This window comes from Heptranchias perlo, chromosome 12 (assembly GCF_035084215.1).
Source record: "Heptranchias perlo isolate sHepPer1 chromosome 12, sHepPer1.hap1, whole genome shotgun sequence".
In the NCBI taxonomy this organism is placed as follows: Eukaryota; Metazoa; Chordata; class Chondrichthyes; order Hexanchiformes; family Hexanchidae; genus Heptranchias; species Heptranchias perlo.
The window spans coordinates 33135586-33153303 of NC_090336.1; the positions used below are offsets into that span (position 1 = coordinate 33135586).

The window sequence follows — 17718 nt, forward strand, 5'->3', positions numbered from 1 at the left end:
GAAGGACCCAAGTTCACACCCTGATGTTTTTTGGGTTTGCTGATTTCAGACAGGATGACAGTAAGATTGGTATAATTGGCCTTCATGCCTCTGGGCTAGGGAAGGAAAATGTCAGCCAGAGTTTCAGGCCTTGACTACCAGCTGATAGGTGTGTGTTTGTGGACATCGGATCAGGACAATATTGGATTCAGTTGGTATATCCCATAGTCGAATAGCCTAACACTCTAAGCACATACACATTGATAATGTCAGAGGATAACTGGTGCAAATGGGACCATACCCCAGCAAGAATTGATACCTTATGGAAAGGGTGAGAAAATTGAAACAAATTGAGTGCTAACAATGATTGATTGTAAATGAACTAATAGGGTCATCGTAGTACCCACTAGATTGAATGCACTTTTCTTTTCAAACCAATGATCTGAAAGTATGTCTACAGAATTGCTACAATGTTGAAAATCTTTTTATTTGATAAAACTGAGTTATCGTTTGGGAACATTGAATTGGAAGGGAATTCAGAAAATGCTGGAAATACTCAGCAAGTCAGGCAGCATCAACATGATGTTGTCATTTACAGCTCCTGTTGACCCATCTTTTGTTTCTTTACTTGTCCCATTACCACCCTCCTTGCCTTGCACCATCATCCCTTTTGTCATTTAATCACTCCTGCCCTCCATCCTACCAGACACTTTCCCTTTTTGTTCTTTCATCCCCTCCCCCCCCCCCCCCAACCTTTCCCTGGCTCTGTACTTCCTTAAAACTGTTAAATCTTAAACTTCTCCCAGTTCTGACAAAGGGTTATCGACCTGAAATGTTAGTTCTTTCTCCACAGATGGTGCCTGACTTGCTGAGTATTTCCAGCATTTTCTGTTTTTAGTTCAGATTTCCAGCATCTGCAGTATTTTGCTTTGGAAGGCATTTCAGGTGATTTTGCAGGATTATATTGCCCCTTTAACTTACAAGCATATTTTGTACAACTGGATTTGTTGTGGCATTGCTGAGAGGAATGATACCTTAACATGCCTTCTGAAAATCCACATGCACCACATCTGTTGGATTCCCTTGACCTATCCAGTTGGTGTTCAAACAGCATTTAAATTTATCAAACATGACCTGTCTGGCAAATCCCTGCTGGCTGTCCATCATTAATTTTATCTTGAATTATGGATTCTGAAAGTTTGTCAACAACTGGTGGTAGACGAACTGGTCTATAGTTATCTGGTTTACTCACCCCTCCATTTTTGAAAAGAAATTTTGAGCTTGAACAAGCCCACTTAAAGACTCTTCCTGCATTTGAAGTTTTTCTCGATGTTCTTCACTTCCAGAAACAGCCATGTCGTGCAAGTTCTGCACAATTCTGGCCTTGCCTGTCCTGCCATGCTAATTATTTACAAGTTAGCTATCTCTTTGACCTTAATTTGATCCTTCCGCAGAGCCCTCAATCGCCACCTAGCCCCTGTTCGATCCAAACTTCCTGTTTCAGTCAGTCTCAGTCTGTTGCTTCTCACTCAGGTGCTCTCATAGCATATTACTGTTTAGATGGAAGTCTACCTAAAGTGATCTGTCACCAGCACTGAAAGAAGTGGAAGAGCTAAGAGTGAAAGGTAATATGCACAGTAGGTCTGAAAACCCATGCAAAGCTTGAACCTATAAGCTTAATGGAGAAGTATTATGTATCAATATAAAACTGGGGGTAGGTATTGCTATCTGGAAAGAAATATTACTTCGTAATCGGGTTGAAGTGCGAATTGGCCTGGAAATGTCACTGAGCGGATACTAGTTGAAAACTCATGCAATAATATAATCCTTGTTATTCAGGGCTGCTGTCTTGTATCTGATTTGAACTAGCCCATGCAATTGTAACCAAGACATCAAAGTTATATTTTTTTAAGCCAAAATAATCGAGTTCAAATTTGTCTCACAACAGGTGAGTGATTACAATAAAACCTAAATGCTCCCCTGATGATTCAACAAGAAAGACTTCAAACATACAAGAAAATGGAATGTTCCATCCCCGCTGTGTATTCGTTAATTTCAGCTGGGACAGCAGTAGGGACACAACAATGTCTCAGCACCATTGAGGGTTCTTGTTTCTGATCACTGTCTAGTGTCCCTTGCTGGAAGTGCACGTGTGAATGTCAGATAAGGACTGGATTGGGCTTGGCTGTAATGCCGCCAGTATTGAAAAGCCCACTTAGTGCTGTGGTTGGGTGTATTCTTCTGAGGTTGGAATTAAGGCATATTCTTAGGACAATGTAAAGAAAGGTTTAATCTGCATCTAATCCATGCCATGTGTGACCTGCGACTGATGGAACAGATTAGAAGGAATTTCACTGCATTTAACTCACGCTGCACCTTATCTGAGAGTGCTTACTAGGGCAGAAAAGAGAGAGGTTTACTGTGCATCTCAGCTGACACTGGGTGTCATTTGCCTTGCACTCACTTGCCTCACCTAGATTAGTACACAAAAAATGTAAATTAAAAGCAGAGCACTTCGTAGACAAAATGGTTAGAATAATGGTGTTGATTATTGAATGAAATTTAAGAATAACAGTATTTTACAGCATATGTTTATTGAATTCTTTGAAGAAGTAACAAAGAGTAGACACAGGTAATGTAGATGTGATCTATTTGGATTTTCAAAAGGCCTTTAATAAGGTGCTGCATGGTGGACTCATGCCTCTGGTCAGAGCATATGGAGTCAGGGGAAAAGTACCAGAATGGATAGCAACTGGCTACAAAACAGAGTAGGGGTTCACGGTAGTTATTCAAAATGGCAAAAGGTGGGGAGTGGTGTTCCACAAGGATCGGTGCTGGGACCACTGTTGTTCACCATTTACATAAACGATTTGGACTTGAGAATCGGAAGTACAATTTCAAAATTTGTGGATGACACTAAATTGGGGGTTATAGTTAATACTGAGGAGAACTGTGACAAAATACAGGAAGGCCTTAATAAACTGGCAGAACGGGTGTGTAATTGGTAAATGAATTTGAATACAGACAAGTGTGAGGTGGTACATTTTGGTTGGAGGAATAAGGAGCCACATACTGCTTGGAAAATAAGAGTCCAAATGGGGTAGAGGAGCAGAGGGATCTGGGGGTACAGATACACCTCACTAAAAGTAGGTGAGTTGAGGAGAAATTTCTTCACTCGGAGGGTGGTGAATGTTTTGAATTCTCTACCCCAGAGGGCTGTGGAGGCTCAGTCATTGAGTACATTCAAAACTGAGATAGATTTCTAGATATTAAAAGGATATAGGGATGGTGCAGGAAAATGGCGTTGAGGTATAAGATCAGCCATGATCTTGTTGAATGGCAGAGCAGGCTCGTGGGGCCGGATGGCCTACTCCTGCTCCTATTTCTTATGTTCTTATGACCTGATAGAGGTTTTTAAGATTATGAAAGGGTTTGATAGGGTAGAAGTAGAGAAGATGTTTCCACTTTTGGGGGCGACCAGAAGTAGAGGCCATGAATATAAAATAGTCACTAATAAATCCAATAGGGAATTCAGGACAAACTCCTTTACCTAGAGAGTGGTTAGAATGTGGAACTCACTACCACAAGGAGTAATTGAGGTGACCAGCATAGATGTATTTAAGGGGAAGGTAGATAAACACTTGAGGGAGAAAGGAATTGAAGGATATGTTGATGGGGTTAGATGAGGAAGGTTGGGAGGAGGCTCGTGTGGAGCATAAACACTGGCGTGGACCTGTTGGGCTGAATGGTGATTTAAGGTGATTGGCAAAAGAAACAAAGGCTACATGAGGAAAATGTTTTTTACATGAGTGGTTATGATCTGGAATGCACTGCTCGAGGAGGTGGTGGAGGCAGGTTCAATTGTGGCTTTCAAAAGGGAATTGGATAAATACTTGAAGGGAAAAAAATGCAGGGCTATTGGGAAAGGGTGGGGAGTGGGACAGCTGGATTGCTCTTACAGAGAGCTGGCACAGACTCGATGGGCCGAATGGCCCCCTTCTGTGTTGTAATCATTCTATGATTCTACATACATCAACGATCAAGACTTAGGAATTCGTTATCTCCGGGGTCATCCACAAGAGAGCGTTACTGCTACAAGCTTCTTTCAACCGTTACGGTTCAGGGCTGCCGCTTGTGCCTCATCGGCAGTAAGGCCCATGCTGTTAAGGAGCACTTTTATGTTGTCATCCCATGTTGTTCTGGGTCTGCCTTGTGGCCTCGTCCATGTGGATGATGGTTTAGTGGTGAATGCTATGGCAGGGTCAGACTCAGGGTGGCGGATCAGGTGTCCATACCAGAAGAGTTGGTTATGATCAGCCAACCAGAACAGCGGTGGTTGATTGGTCAGGTTGCGTACAGTCTCATTTAAGATTTCATCTTGAGGCTTAACATTTAGCAGTGTGCAAATTGATTTCGAATCAATTCCATTGATTCGCCGATTCATTACTTTGGTGAGTACCACGTTTCTGAGCCATATTTAACTAATGTAACCAGTAATCAAAATTACTAACGCATTGTAGACCGTAATTTGAGATTGCGTCTTGTGTTCGATCTCCATATATTTACACAAGTATGGACTGATGAAACTATCCCTCACCAGTGACATCAATGGATTCTCATGTATTTTTACAAAGGCAAGGTTTTCAAAACAAATTGCAGCCAAACGACACGAATACAACGAGTACAACTATATGTTGCCTACACTGATTCGCAAAAAGCTTTTGACTCACGAAATAGATAGTGCCTCTCGCTCCGGTTACAATCTCTAGGTATCCCGAATAAAATTATATCATTAATCAGAGAGCTTTATGCTCACCGAAGCAGCCAGGTCCGCAGTGACAGGAAGCTGTCTGAACCTTTCTTGTTTAATACCGAAACACATCAGGGCCCCAACCTTATTCTGTTCAGGTGTTGATTACATCATGAAATCAACAACAGAAAAAAAGTGGATGTGGAACCAGCCTTGGCAAAGACTATGTGTATACAGATCTGGACTTCGCCGACGACATAGCGGCAGTGGTTGAAACCGTGGACATCCTCGCCGAAGCTCTACGAATTTTTGATCAAAATGCATCTAGCCTTGGTCTTCAGATCAGGTGAAACAAGACGAAAGTGTAATCGCTAGGACGCAATATCCTTTCAGCTACCTTCATAATAGTTGACTCGATCCATCCAATGGACACTGTTTTCCTGACTTCCGCAGGCAGATTGCACTTGCGAGCTCCACAATGAACTCTATCCCATCTGTTGAGATTGAACATCAATCGCAATCTCAAAGTACTTCGGAATTGAGGAAAGAAAATTGAAATTTTCTGCTGAGATCAAATTGGGGATTATGAAAGACTGCAAGATGAATGGGTTGTCAGATGGCAGATGCAATGCAATATGAACGAATTCGTTTTAGAAGTAACAATCAGGAAAGAAACTAGACCATAAAGATGTAAAATAGAGTCAAGGAACAGAGGGATGTTGGTGTGTGGATACACAAGTTGGTAAAAAAGACAAATGGAATCCTTAGTTTATTACCTTGAAGCAAAAGCAAAGAAGTAATGTTGAACTTGTGCAAGGCCTTAATTAGGCTGCATTTGAAGAACTGTGTACAATTTTGGGCACCCCATTCTAAAAACTATATCAAATGAATGGATAAGGAGCAAAGTAGATTCCCTTGGATATTGCCAAGGTTCAGGGTGCAAGCTATGGAGAGACACATGAAAAGTTAGGGCTTTTTCATTGGAGGTAAAAAGTATAAGGGGTGACCTGATTGAGGTCTTCAAGATTATGAAGGGTTATAATAAAATTAAATAGCATTAGATTGCTTCCACTAGGCTGTGAGATGGTAATGAGAGGGCACAAATTTCCATTGCAAAGGGGAAAATAGGAAAAAATTATTTACACAGAGGGTGGTTACAATATGGAATTCTCTGACATCCCATTGTTGAAGCAGAGTTTATAATTTTTTTTCAAAAGGAATTAGATAGTTGCTTAAAAAGAATATCAACATATATGGGGAGCGATCAGGAGAGTGGAATTAGACCAGGTTCATGTGGTGAAAAGCACAGGCACAGACTAAATGGTCTGAATAATTCTGAACACTCAATAGTCGAGGCTAACAAATAAATTATAGCCACTTTGGTGGGTTGCTGGAAGTCGACATCTTCAGGTGAGGAGAGAAATTGTTGAGCAAAAATAGATAAACAAACACACACATAAAATGTATCCAACACGCCGGGGAACAGATTTTACATTTTTAAATTAGAGCTGCCACCATTAGGGATCCTGATTGGAGTGAAACTTAGAAACAAAAAGAGTGAGGCAGATTGCAAAAACTGTTGATTACAAAGTGTCTGTATTTAGGATTGAGATTAGAGGCTATAATTTCTGCACTAGAACGAGTGACACTTTTTTCTTTTTTCGTGTTTTTGGGCCCACCTTTTATAAGAAGGGGCGGGGTTAGGGTGTGTTTATGTGCGCAAATCCAAAAGAAAAACCAAAACAAGTTCGAATTATAATTTTATTATTCTTGTCCAGGATGCACTCCAGTCCCTGCGGTGCCCACTGGTCGCGGAAAGAATGAGTGACACTATTTTTCCTCTTTTTTTTAGGCTGCAGACTGCACGGTGTCACAAGGGGACATGGGAATGGATGAGAATCTGGGGATTTTAAAAGGAATGGTGGAGATGGGGAGAAAAGAGCAGAACAGATGGGGAGCAGGGGGAGAAATCATCGGAAAAAGAGGTTAAAAACAGACAGGTAACAGAAAAACAAACAGCAGGTTAAAATGAAGCAAATAAACTTATGAAATAGGACAATGGAAGTGATTAAATGAAAGGAGGATCCAAAAGACATTGGTTGTCTCAAAAGCAGCTTTTTACTTTTTTTCGCCACTCCGCTCAGCTCAGGAGTGAGGGATGGAAGTGCAGCCAGGTTTTTTTCATGATGTGGAGAAGCCGGTGATGGACTGGGGTGGACAAATGTAAGGACTTGCACAACACCAGGTTATAGTCCAACAGTTTTATTTTAAATCACAAGCTTTCGGAGCTTACCTCCTTAGTCAGGTGAGTGGCGAAGGAGGAAAGCTTGTGATTTAAAATAAAATTGTTGGACTATAACCTGGTTTTTTTTCAGTGACTTTCCTTTTGTGTTTTTAGGCCCCCCTTTTATAAGAAGGTTGTGAGGGGGGGGGGGGTTAGGGTGTGTTTATGTGCAAAAATCCAAAAGAAAAACCAAAACAAGTTCGAATTCTTGTCCAGGATGCACTCCAGCCCCTGCGGTGCCCACGGGTGGCGGGAATGAACGAGTGACACTTTTGTCGGTTCTGACCGGCGGTGGAGTTTATTCAAATGAGGATGAAGGAGGCATTGTGACGTGGCCGCGAGGAACGCGTTTGTGCGCCTGCGCGGCCAGTCGGCGTTGAGGTCGTGGTTCCACGTCAGCCGGAGCGGAGTCAGCGGGGAGAGAGCGAGAGCGAGCGACACACACGGCCAGGAAAGAGGGAAGGAAGGAGGCCAGCGGCCGCCGCCACCGACCGGGACACGGACCCTCCCCCCCCCCACCGCCCCGCCTCACCGATAACTGCCCTCTCCTCCCCGGGCCTGACACCAGGTGCAGTAAAAACGCGCGTCTCCCCGGTAACGGGGCCTGCGCGCCTCTTCCCCGCCCCCCCCCCCCCCCCCCCACAGTGTGTGCGCCCCCTCCTCCCTCCTTTCTCCCGCTGTGGCAGCAGCGAGTGTCGATTCGCGGGTGGAGGCTGCGGCCTAGATCCCCGGGTTTTCGTTGTTGTTGTTGTTGTCTCGGCCTCCAGGAGCCTGAGATTTACCAGGAAACGGAGCTGGTCCCGGGTCCTCCTCTATCTGTTTTAAATTGTGAGGAGTTGGTGATTGAATTAAATCAGATTAAATCATAAATAATCCTTTAGAAGCAGAAAATGTTACCCCTGCATTTTTATAAACTATATATGTAAACATATAAAGTAACTAATGTTCCCGCGCCTTAAAGTTCTACCTGCGTTCAGTTTTGAGCAAATTATCACTTTTTTAATATGTGCAGTCTGGTTTTGCAAATCTACAGACTTTTTTTATAATGTAAAAGTGCCAAGTGGTCAGAATGGCCAAGTCAACCTTCGAACATACGAACAATGACGGACAGGAAAAGACCCTCTGGTCCATCCGGCGTGTCCCATGCAATCATGATACCTTGTGTATCACAATATATACACTCCCCACAAAACTCCAGATTAAAAACCCAGGCCAATTTGGGGAGAAAATATCTGGGAAATTCCTGTCTGACCCCTGTGGCAATTGAAACTAGTCCAAGAGATCACGCTGGCCCTGATAAATCTATGCAATACAGTACCTTTTGTAAGAGCTGATCTCTGCCCCCAGGCAGAAACATGTCCAGCTCCCATTTGAAGGAATTCAGTGAATCGGGGTCCACCGCACGAGCTGGCAGCCTGTTCTGGGGTCCACTTGTCTCTGGGAAAAGAACCACCCTCTGACATCTCACCTAGATCTGGCCTTCTACAACTTAAAATTGTGACTCCTGGTCTTCCCTAACATATTTAATTGGAACAAACTGTCAACTTGAACACAACCTATTCCATTCATCATCTTATAAACCTAATCATATCACCCCTAAGTCTATGCTTCTCTAAAATTGAGTCCCTGCTGTTTCAGCCTATCTTGATAACTAAGATGCTTTGAGCTAGGAATTAGTCTAGTGGCTTTCCTCTGCATCCTTTTCAAAGCTTCAATATCACCCCCCATGTGAGGAGACCAAAACTAATCACAATATCCCAAATGAGGCCTGACTAAGGTCTCTGTCAGAGGTGAGGCAGTGAGAAGGAGAAAATGCTGCTTTGTAAATATTAAGGTGGAAAAAAAACTGCACTGGCATATTTCTGTAAGTTATTTTGTGAAAGTTGCAAGATAGTAAGTTGTGCACAAGATAATTATGGATGTGAAAGGTCAGTGAGCCTACCTTTTCATTCAGAAAGGCTCCACAGTCCTCTTGTACCATGCAATTGTTTTTTAAATGAATCTATGATTTTCTCCTCCACTACTCTTAATGGGGAGTCCATTCCATATCTACATCTGTGTGAAGAACTTGCTGATATCTGCCCTAAATTTGCTTTTTACTGGTTTGAGACTGTGTCTGTTTCCTTGCCCTACTCTTGCAGTTTACTTTAAAGTAACTTTCTGGATTTAACCTTTTCCAAACTCATTGCCTCCATAAGTACCTCTTCGATGCCTCCTTTCAAGTCAGAACAACCCGGTCTTTCCTTATAATTCAGACTCCTTAATATCCAATGATTAGTATCGTGCTTCTTTTTACTGAATGTCTCCTTTGTGTCTTGATGACCAGAACTGGACACGGTACTCCAGGTTTTGCTCTGACCAGACACAGCTCTGTAGGTTTGATCATGACTTCCTCTGACTTGTATTCTTCTGTTGTACCTACATTAGTTCAACATTTTATTGGCTTTGTTGGTTGGACATGTTGAATGCCAAGTCTATGAAGACTCCTTGGTCTCTTTCAACTTCAACACCATTCATGCAGGATAATGTGGATAAATGTGAAGTTATCCACTTCAGAAGGAAGAACAGAAAGGCAGAGTATTATTTAAATGATGATAGATTGGGGAATGTTGATGTACAAAGGGACCTGGGTGTCCTTGTACACCAGTCACTGAAAGCAAACATGCAGATGCAGCAAGCAGTTAGGAAGACAAATGATATGTTGGCCTTCATTGCAAGAGGATTTGAATACGGGAGCAAGGATGTCTTACTGCAGTTATACAGGGCGTTGGTGAGACCACACCTGGAGTATTGTGTGCAGTTTTGATCTCCTTACCTAAGAAAGGATATACTTGCCATGGAGGGAGTGCAGCTAAGGGTCACCAGACTGATCCCTGGGATTGCAGGACTGTCGTATGAGAAGAGATTGGGTCGACTCGGCCTGTATTCACTCGAGTTTAGAAGAGTGAGAGGGGATCTCATTGAAATATATAGAATTGTGACAGGCCTAGACAGACTGGATGCAGGGAGGATGTTTCCCCTGGCTGGGGGTGTCTAGAACGAGGGGTCACAGTCTCAGGATACAGGGTAGGACATTTAGGACCGAGATGAGGAGAAATTTCTTTGCTCAGAGGGTGGTGAACCTGTGGAATTCTCTGCCACAGAAGGAATATATTTAAGAAGGAGCTAGATAGATTTCTAGACACAAAAGGCAACAAGGGGTATGGGGAGAGAGTGGGAAAATGGTATTGAGATAGAGGATCAGCCATGATCATATTGAATGGCGGAGCAGGCTTGAAGGGCCGAATGGCCGACTCCTGCTCCTATTTTTATGTTTCTATGGAGTATCTCTGTTCCCCATCTTTCCTTTCCAAGTCTATATTGAATATCATCTGCCATTATTTTCCCATTTAGATATTTGTGTCACTCATTTTGTAATTTCTGGGCTGCTTCCTCTGATTTCATTGCTCCTCCTGGTTTATCATCTGCAAAGTTGATCAATTTGCATTGAATTACTGAATCTAAGTCTTGTGACAAAGTCAAGAATTAAGGCCTTTTTACATTTGCTAACAAATTATACAACATATTTAAGTGCACTGTCATTCACCAAAGCCCTATACAATTGCAGAAAAGACATACTTGTTCTCAAGGCAGTACAAAGAAGGTTCACTCGGTTAATCCCGGGGATGAGGGGGTGGACATATGAGGAGAGGTTGAGTAGATCGGGACTCTACTCATTGGAGTTCAGAAGAATGAGAGGCGACCTTATTGAAACATATAAGATTGTGAAGGGGCTTGATCGGGTGGATGCGGTATGGATGTTCCCAAGGATGGGTGAAACTAGAACTAGGGGGCATAATCTTAGAATAAGGGGCTGCTCTTTCAAAACTGAGATGAGGAGAAACTTCTTCACTCAGAGGGTAGTAGGTCTGTGGAATTTGCTGCCCCAGGAAGCTGTGGAAGCTACATCATTAAATAAATTTAAAACAGAAATAGACAGTTTCCTAGAAGTGAAGGGAATTAGGGGTTACGGGGAGCAGGCAGGAAATTGGACATGAATTTAAATTTGAGGTTAGGATCAGATCAGCCATGATCTTATTGAATGGCGGAGCAGGCTCGAGGGGCCGATTGGCCTACTCCTGCTCCTATTTCTTATGTTCAATAAGATCATGACTGATCTTCGACCTCAGCTCCACTTTCCCGCCTGATCCCCATATCCCTTGCCCTTGATTCCCTTCGTGTCCCAAAATCTATCGATCTGAGCCTTGAATATACTCAACGCCTGAGCATGCACAGCCCTCCAGGGTAGAGAATTCTAAATATTCACGACACTCTGAGTGAAGAAATTGCTCCTCATCTCGCTCCTAAATGTCCGACCCCTTATCGTGAGACTATGTCCCCTAGTCCTAGACTCTCCAGCCAGGGGAAACATCCTCTCAGCATCTACCCTGTCAAGTCCCCTTATAATCTTTTATGTTTCAAAGAGATCACCTCCCATTCTTCAAACTCCAGAGAGTATAGGCTCATTCTACTCAATCTCTCCTCATAGGAAAACCCTGTCATCCCAGGAATCAATCTAGTGAACCTTTGTTGCACCGCCTGTAAGGCAAGTATATCCTTCCTTAGATTCGGAGACCAAAACTGCACACAGTACTTCAGGTGTGGTCTCACCAAAGCCCTGTTGTACTCCAACCCCCTTGCAATAAAGGCCAACATACTATTTGCCTTCCTAATTGCTTGCTGTACCTGCATATTAACTTTCTGTGTTTCGTGTACAAGGACACCCAAATCCCTCTGAACACCAACATTTAATAGTTCCTCACCATTTAAAAAATATTCTGTTTTTCTATTTTTCCTCCCAAAGTGAATAACCCCACATTTCCCCACACTATACTCCACCTGCGACCTTCTTGCCCACTCACTTAACCTATCGATGTCCCTTTGCAGCCTCTTTGCTTCTTTTTACTGAATGTCTCCTTTGTTTACTTTCCCACCGAGCTTTGTATTGCCATCGAACTTGGATACATTACACTTGGTCCCTTCATCTAAGTCATTAATATAGATTGTAAATAGCTGAGGCCCAAGCACCGATCCCTGCGGCATTCCACTAGTTACATCCTGCCAACCTGAAAATGACCAGTTTATTCCTATTCTCTGTTTTTTATTCATTAACCAATCCTCAATCCATGCTAATATATTACCCCCAATCCTATGAGCCCTAATCTTGTGTAACTTCCTCTTATGCAGCTCTTATCGAATGCCTTTTAAAAATCCAAATATACTACATCGACGAGCTTTCCCCCTTCTGTAACTGCTGGTTGCACCTTCGGAAAAACTCTAATAGGTTTGTCAAACATGATTTCTCTTTCATAAAACTGAGTTGACTCTGCCGAATCATATTATGATTTTCCATCTGCCCTGTTGTTACGTCCTTAATTATAGATTCTAGCATTTTCCCTACTACTGATGACTTTTGGTCACCTGTCCTAATATCTCCTTCTGTAGCTCAGTGTCAAATTCTGTTTGATAACGCTCCTATGAAGCACCTTGGCACGTTTTGCTATGTTAAAGGCGCTATATAAATGCAAGTTGTTATTTTTCTTCGTTTGTTCTTCAATTCTATTGACCCTGTTTTAAAATCTGTAAATATTGCATGTATACTCGAAGGGGTTTGTTCGTTGCAGAGAGAAACTGAATAATTAGCTTTACCATTGGTCACATAAGCTATTTAACCTTTTGGTCTTCTGTTTACTCCCCCATCCCAATTAACCAGCTTCACCTGAGTCACCTGACGAAGGAGAAAGCCTCCGAAAGCTTGTGATTTCAAATAAAGCTGTTGGACTATAACCTGGTGTTGTAAGACTCCTTACATTTATCACAATGAGGATATCCCACGTGGAAAGAAAAACATTCCTTTTATCCAACTTTTCTATTGTAAAAATGAAATTCAAGATGCTCAGAATGAGTAGTGTATTGACAAGAGTTAGATAGTAATGCATTTTTATTATCCTTTTGGTTTCTTGAAGGTGTTAACTTGTGCTGGGATATGGTACGAGACGCCCTCTGGTGAATTCTGGCTGTTCTTTGTACGGGAGGTTAGGCAGTGAATGTTGGCAGGCTATTTGGTCTGTTGTGGGCATCAATTCTGACTGTCCTTACTTGATCATCAGAAACACAATTCCATAGTACTCACTGAACTGTCAGTAATGATCACTTTTCTTCTCCTTCCATTTCCTACCCTGGAGGTATTGAGGCCAATGGCAGTGCCCACCTGGCCAAGATTAGTCAGCTCAGCACAGACCAAGGATAGAAACTGGGATGATATTTGTCTGTTCAGCTCCGTATCACAGTGTATTTCATTGGCATCTCTTTTAACTAATTTCTGATTCCCCTCCAGATGTTCTATTTTGTTTTGAGGTAGATTTATAACCCTGTTGTCACACAAAGTTCAGCTTGTCCATCACTCCTGTCACCACTGGGTTGTATTGGCTTCCGGTCTCCTGTAGCCTCAGATTTAAAATTCTCATTCTCATGTTTAAATTCCTCCGTGGTTTCGACCTCCTGATCTCTGTAAACTCCGTCAGCCCCTTCCCCTGAAGCCTCTTGCCTCCTATTGTTTCTTGTGCCTCCCCCCCACCACACTTTATGTCCTACTTGCCATCAGCCACCTAGACTTCATGCTCTGTAATTCCTTCCCTGAAAGTCTCTTTCTTCACCTCCCTCTCCTCCTTTGACACCCTCCTTTTAAAAACAATTTCTTTCGCCAAGCTTTTGGTCACCCCTCCTAATATCCCCTTCCTTGGCACGAGGTCCATTTTTTGATTATGCTTCTTTGAAGTGCTTTGGGACGTTTTTCTACGTTAAATCACTACTTAAATTACAACAACGTACATTCAAGGTTGTCTGTTCTGTGACACGAGTAAGGGATAATGTGAAATTTTTGAAAGCTAGCTGTACTAATCTGCATAATATCCAAATCAGCAAGTGTTCCCTTTTTAAATAAAGGGTTCTGTCAGCTCTATATTCACTGGTATGACTGGACATTCAGCTGGGTTTTACACATAATGAGTACATTGATGGTGTAACATCTGTTGTTTTATTTTTTTTTTAAAAGAGATACTTTAGAGAACTTAGTGACAAATAATCAATTTAATTATTTTTCCACCTACAGATTACCTGCACTTTGAGGTTACCTGCTTTCTGATTTTAATTTGCCTAGGAGAATTGGCACCATGACAGCTGCAGAAAATGTATGTTATACGCTCATAAATGTTTCCTTGGACTCTGAACCACCAAATGAAATTAGTCTCAAGATCGACTTGGGTAAGTTACCTTTATATTTCTCATCTCATTGAGCCCTAGGTTCTGCATTTGCGTTTTGTGTCCCACACCACAGAAGGGTGTAGGTTCTGTTCCCCGCTCTGCTGAATTATTAAATTTTTTTTGTGTGTCAGCAATGGCAGTAACACATATTTTGCTTGGAACTTTTCCAGTGGGAGAAAAAATGCCAGCTCTAGCGTCACTGGTAGAGCCTTTTGCTATGTGTCACCTGGCAGACAGTTGATAAGTGGGATCTGTTGGCCTGTCCTTTGAGCTACAGATGATGCCTGGCCTGGCAATACCTCAGCAGAGGAAGATTATTACCTCCAAAGTATAACACCATTTTATGGTGATACACAGAGGACATTGGCTATTCTGGAGTTGAATTGATGAAGAATTTCATTGGAATCGGGCAAGATTTTATCAGTATAAACAAAAGTGTTGGAAATCTGAAATGAAAACACAAAATGCTGGAAGCACTCAGCAGGTCAGGCAGCATCTGTCGAGAGAACAGACAAGTTAACATTTCAGGTGTGGACCCTTCATCAGAATTAGAATCAGTTTTGGATGAACAGCATAGGAAAAGGGAAGGAGGATGGAAAAATTCATTCTTGCACACAAGAAGAACTAGCACTTTACAGGTCATTCTATTCCTTGTGTGTGTTTACCCTTCCCTCTTCCCTTTATTGCTTTTTAAATGCTGTTCACCTCTAATTTCTTCCAGTTCGATGGAACATTAACTTGTCTGTTGTCTCCACAGATGCTGTCTGACCTGAGTGTTTGCAGGATTTTCTGTTTTTGCTTCAGATTATAAGGATCATTTTTTTTTCAAGATTTCACTGTCGGAACTCCTACATTTCATGTTAAAGCAAACTGGATTTATACCCCGCAGTTCAATAAAGCACAGCAGGCTGTTAACTGTGATCACTAGAAATAAATATGGAAAAATACCTCGTTAGCATATTTGAGCCTAAGCGGCTATGTTTTCTGACACTGCCGCATATGGATCGTGCTGGAACTGGTGTTTAAGCCTCGAGGTTGAATGTAATTTTGGGGATGGAAATGGTGTGTGTGTGCGTGCGCCATATTGGTGAAGCAGCAAGAAAAATTGATGCGAAAAGTTAACTGAACCGGATATATAAAATATTACTTCATGCAGAACAGGGACTTACGACAGATGTCAGGATGATAACACAAGTGAGAACCAGGCTGAATATAGAAAGTTCAGAGGGGAAGTGAAAAAGGAAATAAGAGGGGCAAAGAGAGACTATTGGAATAGACTGGTGGCCAACATAAAAGGGAATCCAAAAATGTAAACAGTCAACGGGTAGTAAGAGGAGGGGTGGGGCGGGCCGATTACGGACCATTTAGAGATCTGCTCATGGAGGCAGAGGGCATGGCTGAGGTACTAAATGAGTACTTTGCATCTATCTTTACCAAGGAAGAAGCTGCTGCCACAGTCTCAGTAAAGGACGATACAGTTGAGATACTGGATGAGCTAAAAGTTGATAAAGAAGAGGTACAAGAAAGGCTAGCTGTACTTAAAGTAGATAAGTCATCTGGTCTGGATGGGATGCAGCCTCGGTTGCTGAAGGAAGTACGGGTGGAAATTGCGGAGGTACTGGCCATAATCTTCCAAACATCCTTAGATACTGGGGTGGTGCCAGAGGACTGGAGAATTGCAAATGTTACACCCTTGTTCAAAAAAGGGTGTAAGGATAAACCCAGCAACTATAGGCTAGTCAATTTAACCTCGGTGGTGGGGAAACTTTTAGAAACGATAATCCGGGACAGAATTAAGTCACTTGGAAGAGGGTGGATTGATTAGGGAAAGCCAGCATGGATTTGTTAAAGGCAAATCGTGTTTAACTAACTTGATAGAGTTTTTTGATGAGGTAGCAGAAAGAGTAGATGAGGGCAATGCAGTTTATGTGGTGGATATGGACTCTCAAAAGGAGTTTGATGAAGTGCTGCATGGTAGGCTTATCAAGATTGCAGCCCATGGTATCAAGGGGGCAGGAACACAGAGTAGTGGTGAACGGTTGTTTTTCGGACTGGAGGGAGGTGTGCAGTGGTGTTCCCCAGGGGTCGGTGCTGGGACCACTGCTTTTCTTGATATATATTAATCACTTGGACTTGGATGTACAGGGCACAATTTCCAAATTTGCAGATGACTCAAAACTTGGAAGGGTAGTAAACAGTGAGGAGGATAGTGATAGACTTCAAGAGGATACAGACAGGGTGGTGGCATGGGTGGACACTTGGCAGATGAAATTTAAAACAGAAAAATGCGAAGTGATTCATTTCGGTAGGAAGAATGAGGAGAGGCAGTATAAACGAGAGGGCACAATTCTAAAATGGGTACAGGAACAGAGAGATCTGGGGGGGTTTCTGTGCACAAATCGTTAAAGGTGGCAGGGCAGGTTGAGGAAATGGTTAAAAAAGCATATGGGATCCTGGGCTTCAGAAATAGAGATATAGAGTACAAAAGTATGGACGTCATGTTGAACCGTTATAAAACACTGGTTCGGCCACAACTGAAGTATTGTGTCCCGTTCTGGGCACCGCACTTCAGGAAAGATGTGAAGGCCTTAGTTAGGGTGCAGAAGTGATTTGCTAGAATGATTCCAAGAATGAGGGACTTCAGTTACGTGGACAGACTGGAGAAGCTGGGGTTGTTCTCCTTGGATCAAAGACAGTTGCGAGGAGATTTGATAGAGCTATTCAAAATCATAAAGGGTCCAGACAGAATAGATAGAGAGAAACTGTTACCGTTGGCGGAAGGGTCAAGGACCAGGGGACATAGATTTAAGGTGATTGGCAAAAGAACCAAAGGTGACATGAAGAAAAGCTTTTTTACACAGCGAGTGGTTAGGATCTGGAATGCACTGCCCGAAGGGTGGTGGAGGCAGATTCAATCATGGCCTTCAAAAGGGAACTGGATAATTACTTGAAAGGAAAAAATTTGCAGGGCTACGGGGAAAGGGTGGGGGAGTGGGACTAGCTGGATTGCTTTTGCGTCGAGCCAACGTGGACTCGATGGGCTGAATGGCCTCCTTCCATGCTGTAACCTTTCTGTGATTGTTAACTGTCAAACTATTTGAACAATGACAAAACATTTGGGATATTTAATTGTTAGTATGACTTTTTGTGGGGGCTGCATGTTTATCATTTTTAATTGCTTATGGCCAGGATTCAGCCTATAGGTGTTTATCTATTTCGGGCAATGTGTTAAGATCTTGTGTTGCTTATGTTTCTATTAATCTCTGATAACTTAGTTGACTTGAGTAGCTGCCTTTGCTGTCACACTTGCCTCTCAGTTGATTCCACCTCCTGACAGAGATGTAATGTTGCAGTTAAAATTGAATTGAGTACATGCAAATATCTTATTTTTAAACGACCTTTC

General features: G+C 42.5%; 1 protein-coding gene across 1 annotated transcript in view; it reads left to right on the forward strand.

Annotated features, from left to right (window-relative positions):
- The first annotated feature begins 7380 nt into the window (after positions 1-7380).
- copb1 (COPI coat complex subunit beta 1) overlaps positions 7381-17718 on the forward strand; it is a 42874-nt gene continuing 32536 nt past the window's right edge. Inside the window, exons 1-2 of the mRNA XM_067993913.1 lie at positions 7381-7581; positions 14164-14315. Coding sequence (XP_067850014.1) covers positions 14225-14315 — 91 coding nt within the window. The 5' untranslated portion in view covers positions 7381-7581; positions 14164-14224. The remainder of the gene's footprint in view (positions 7582-14163; positions 14316-17718) is intronic.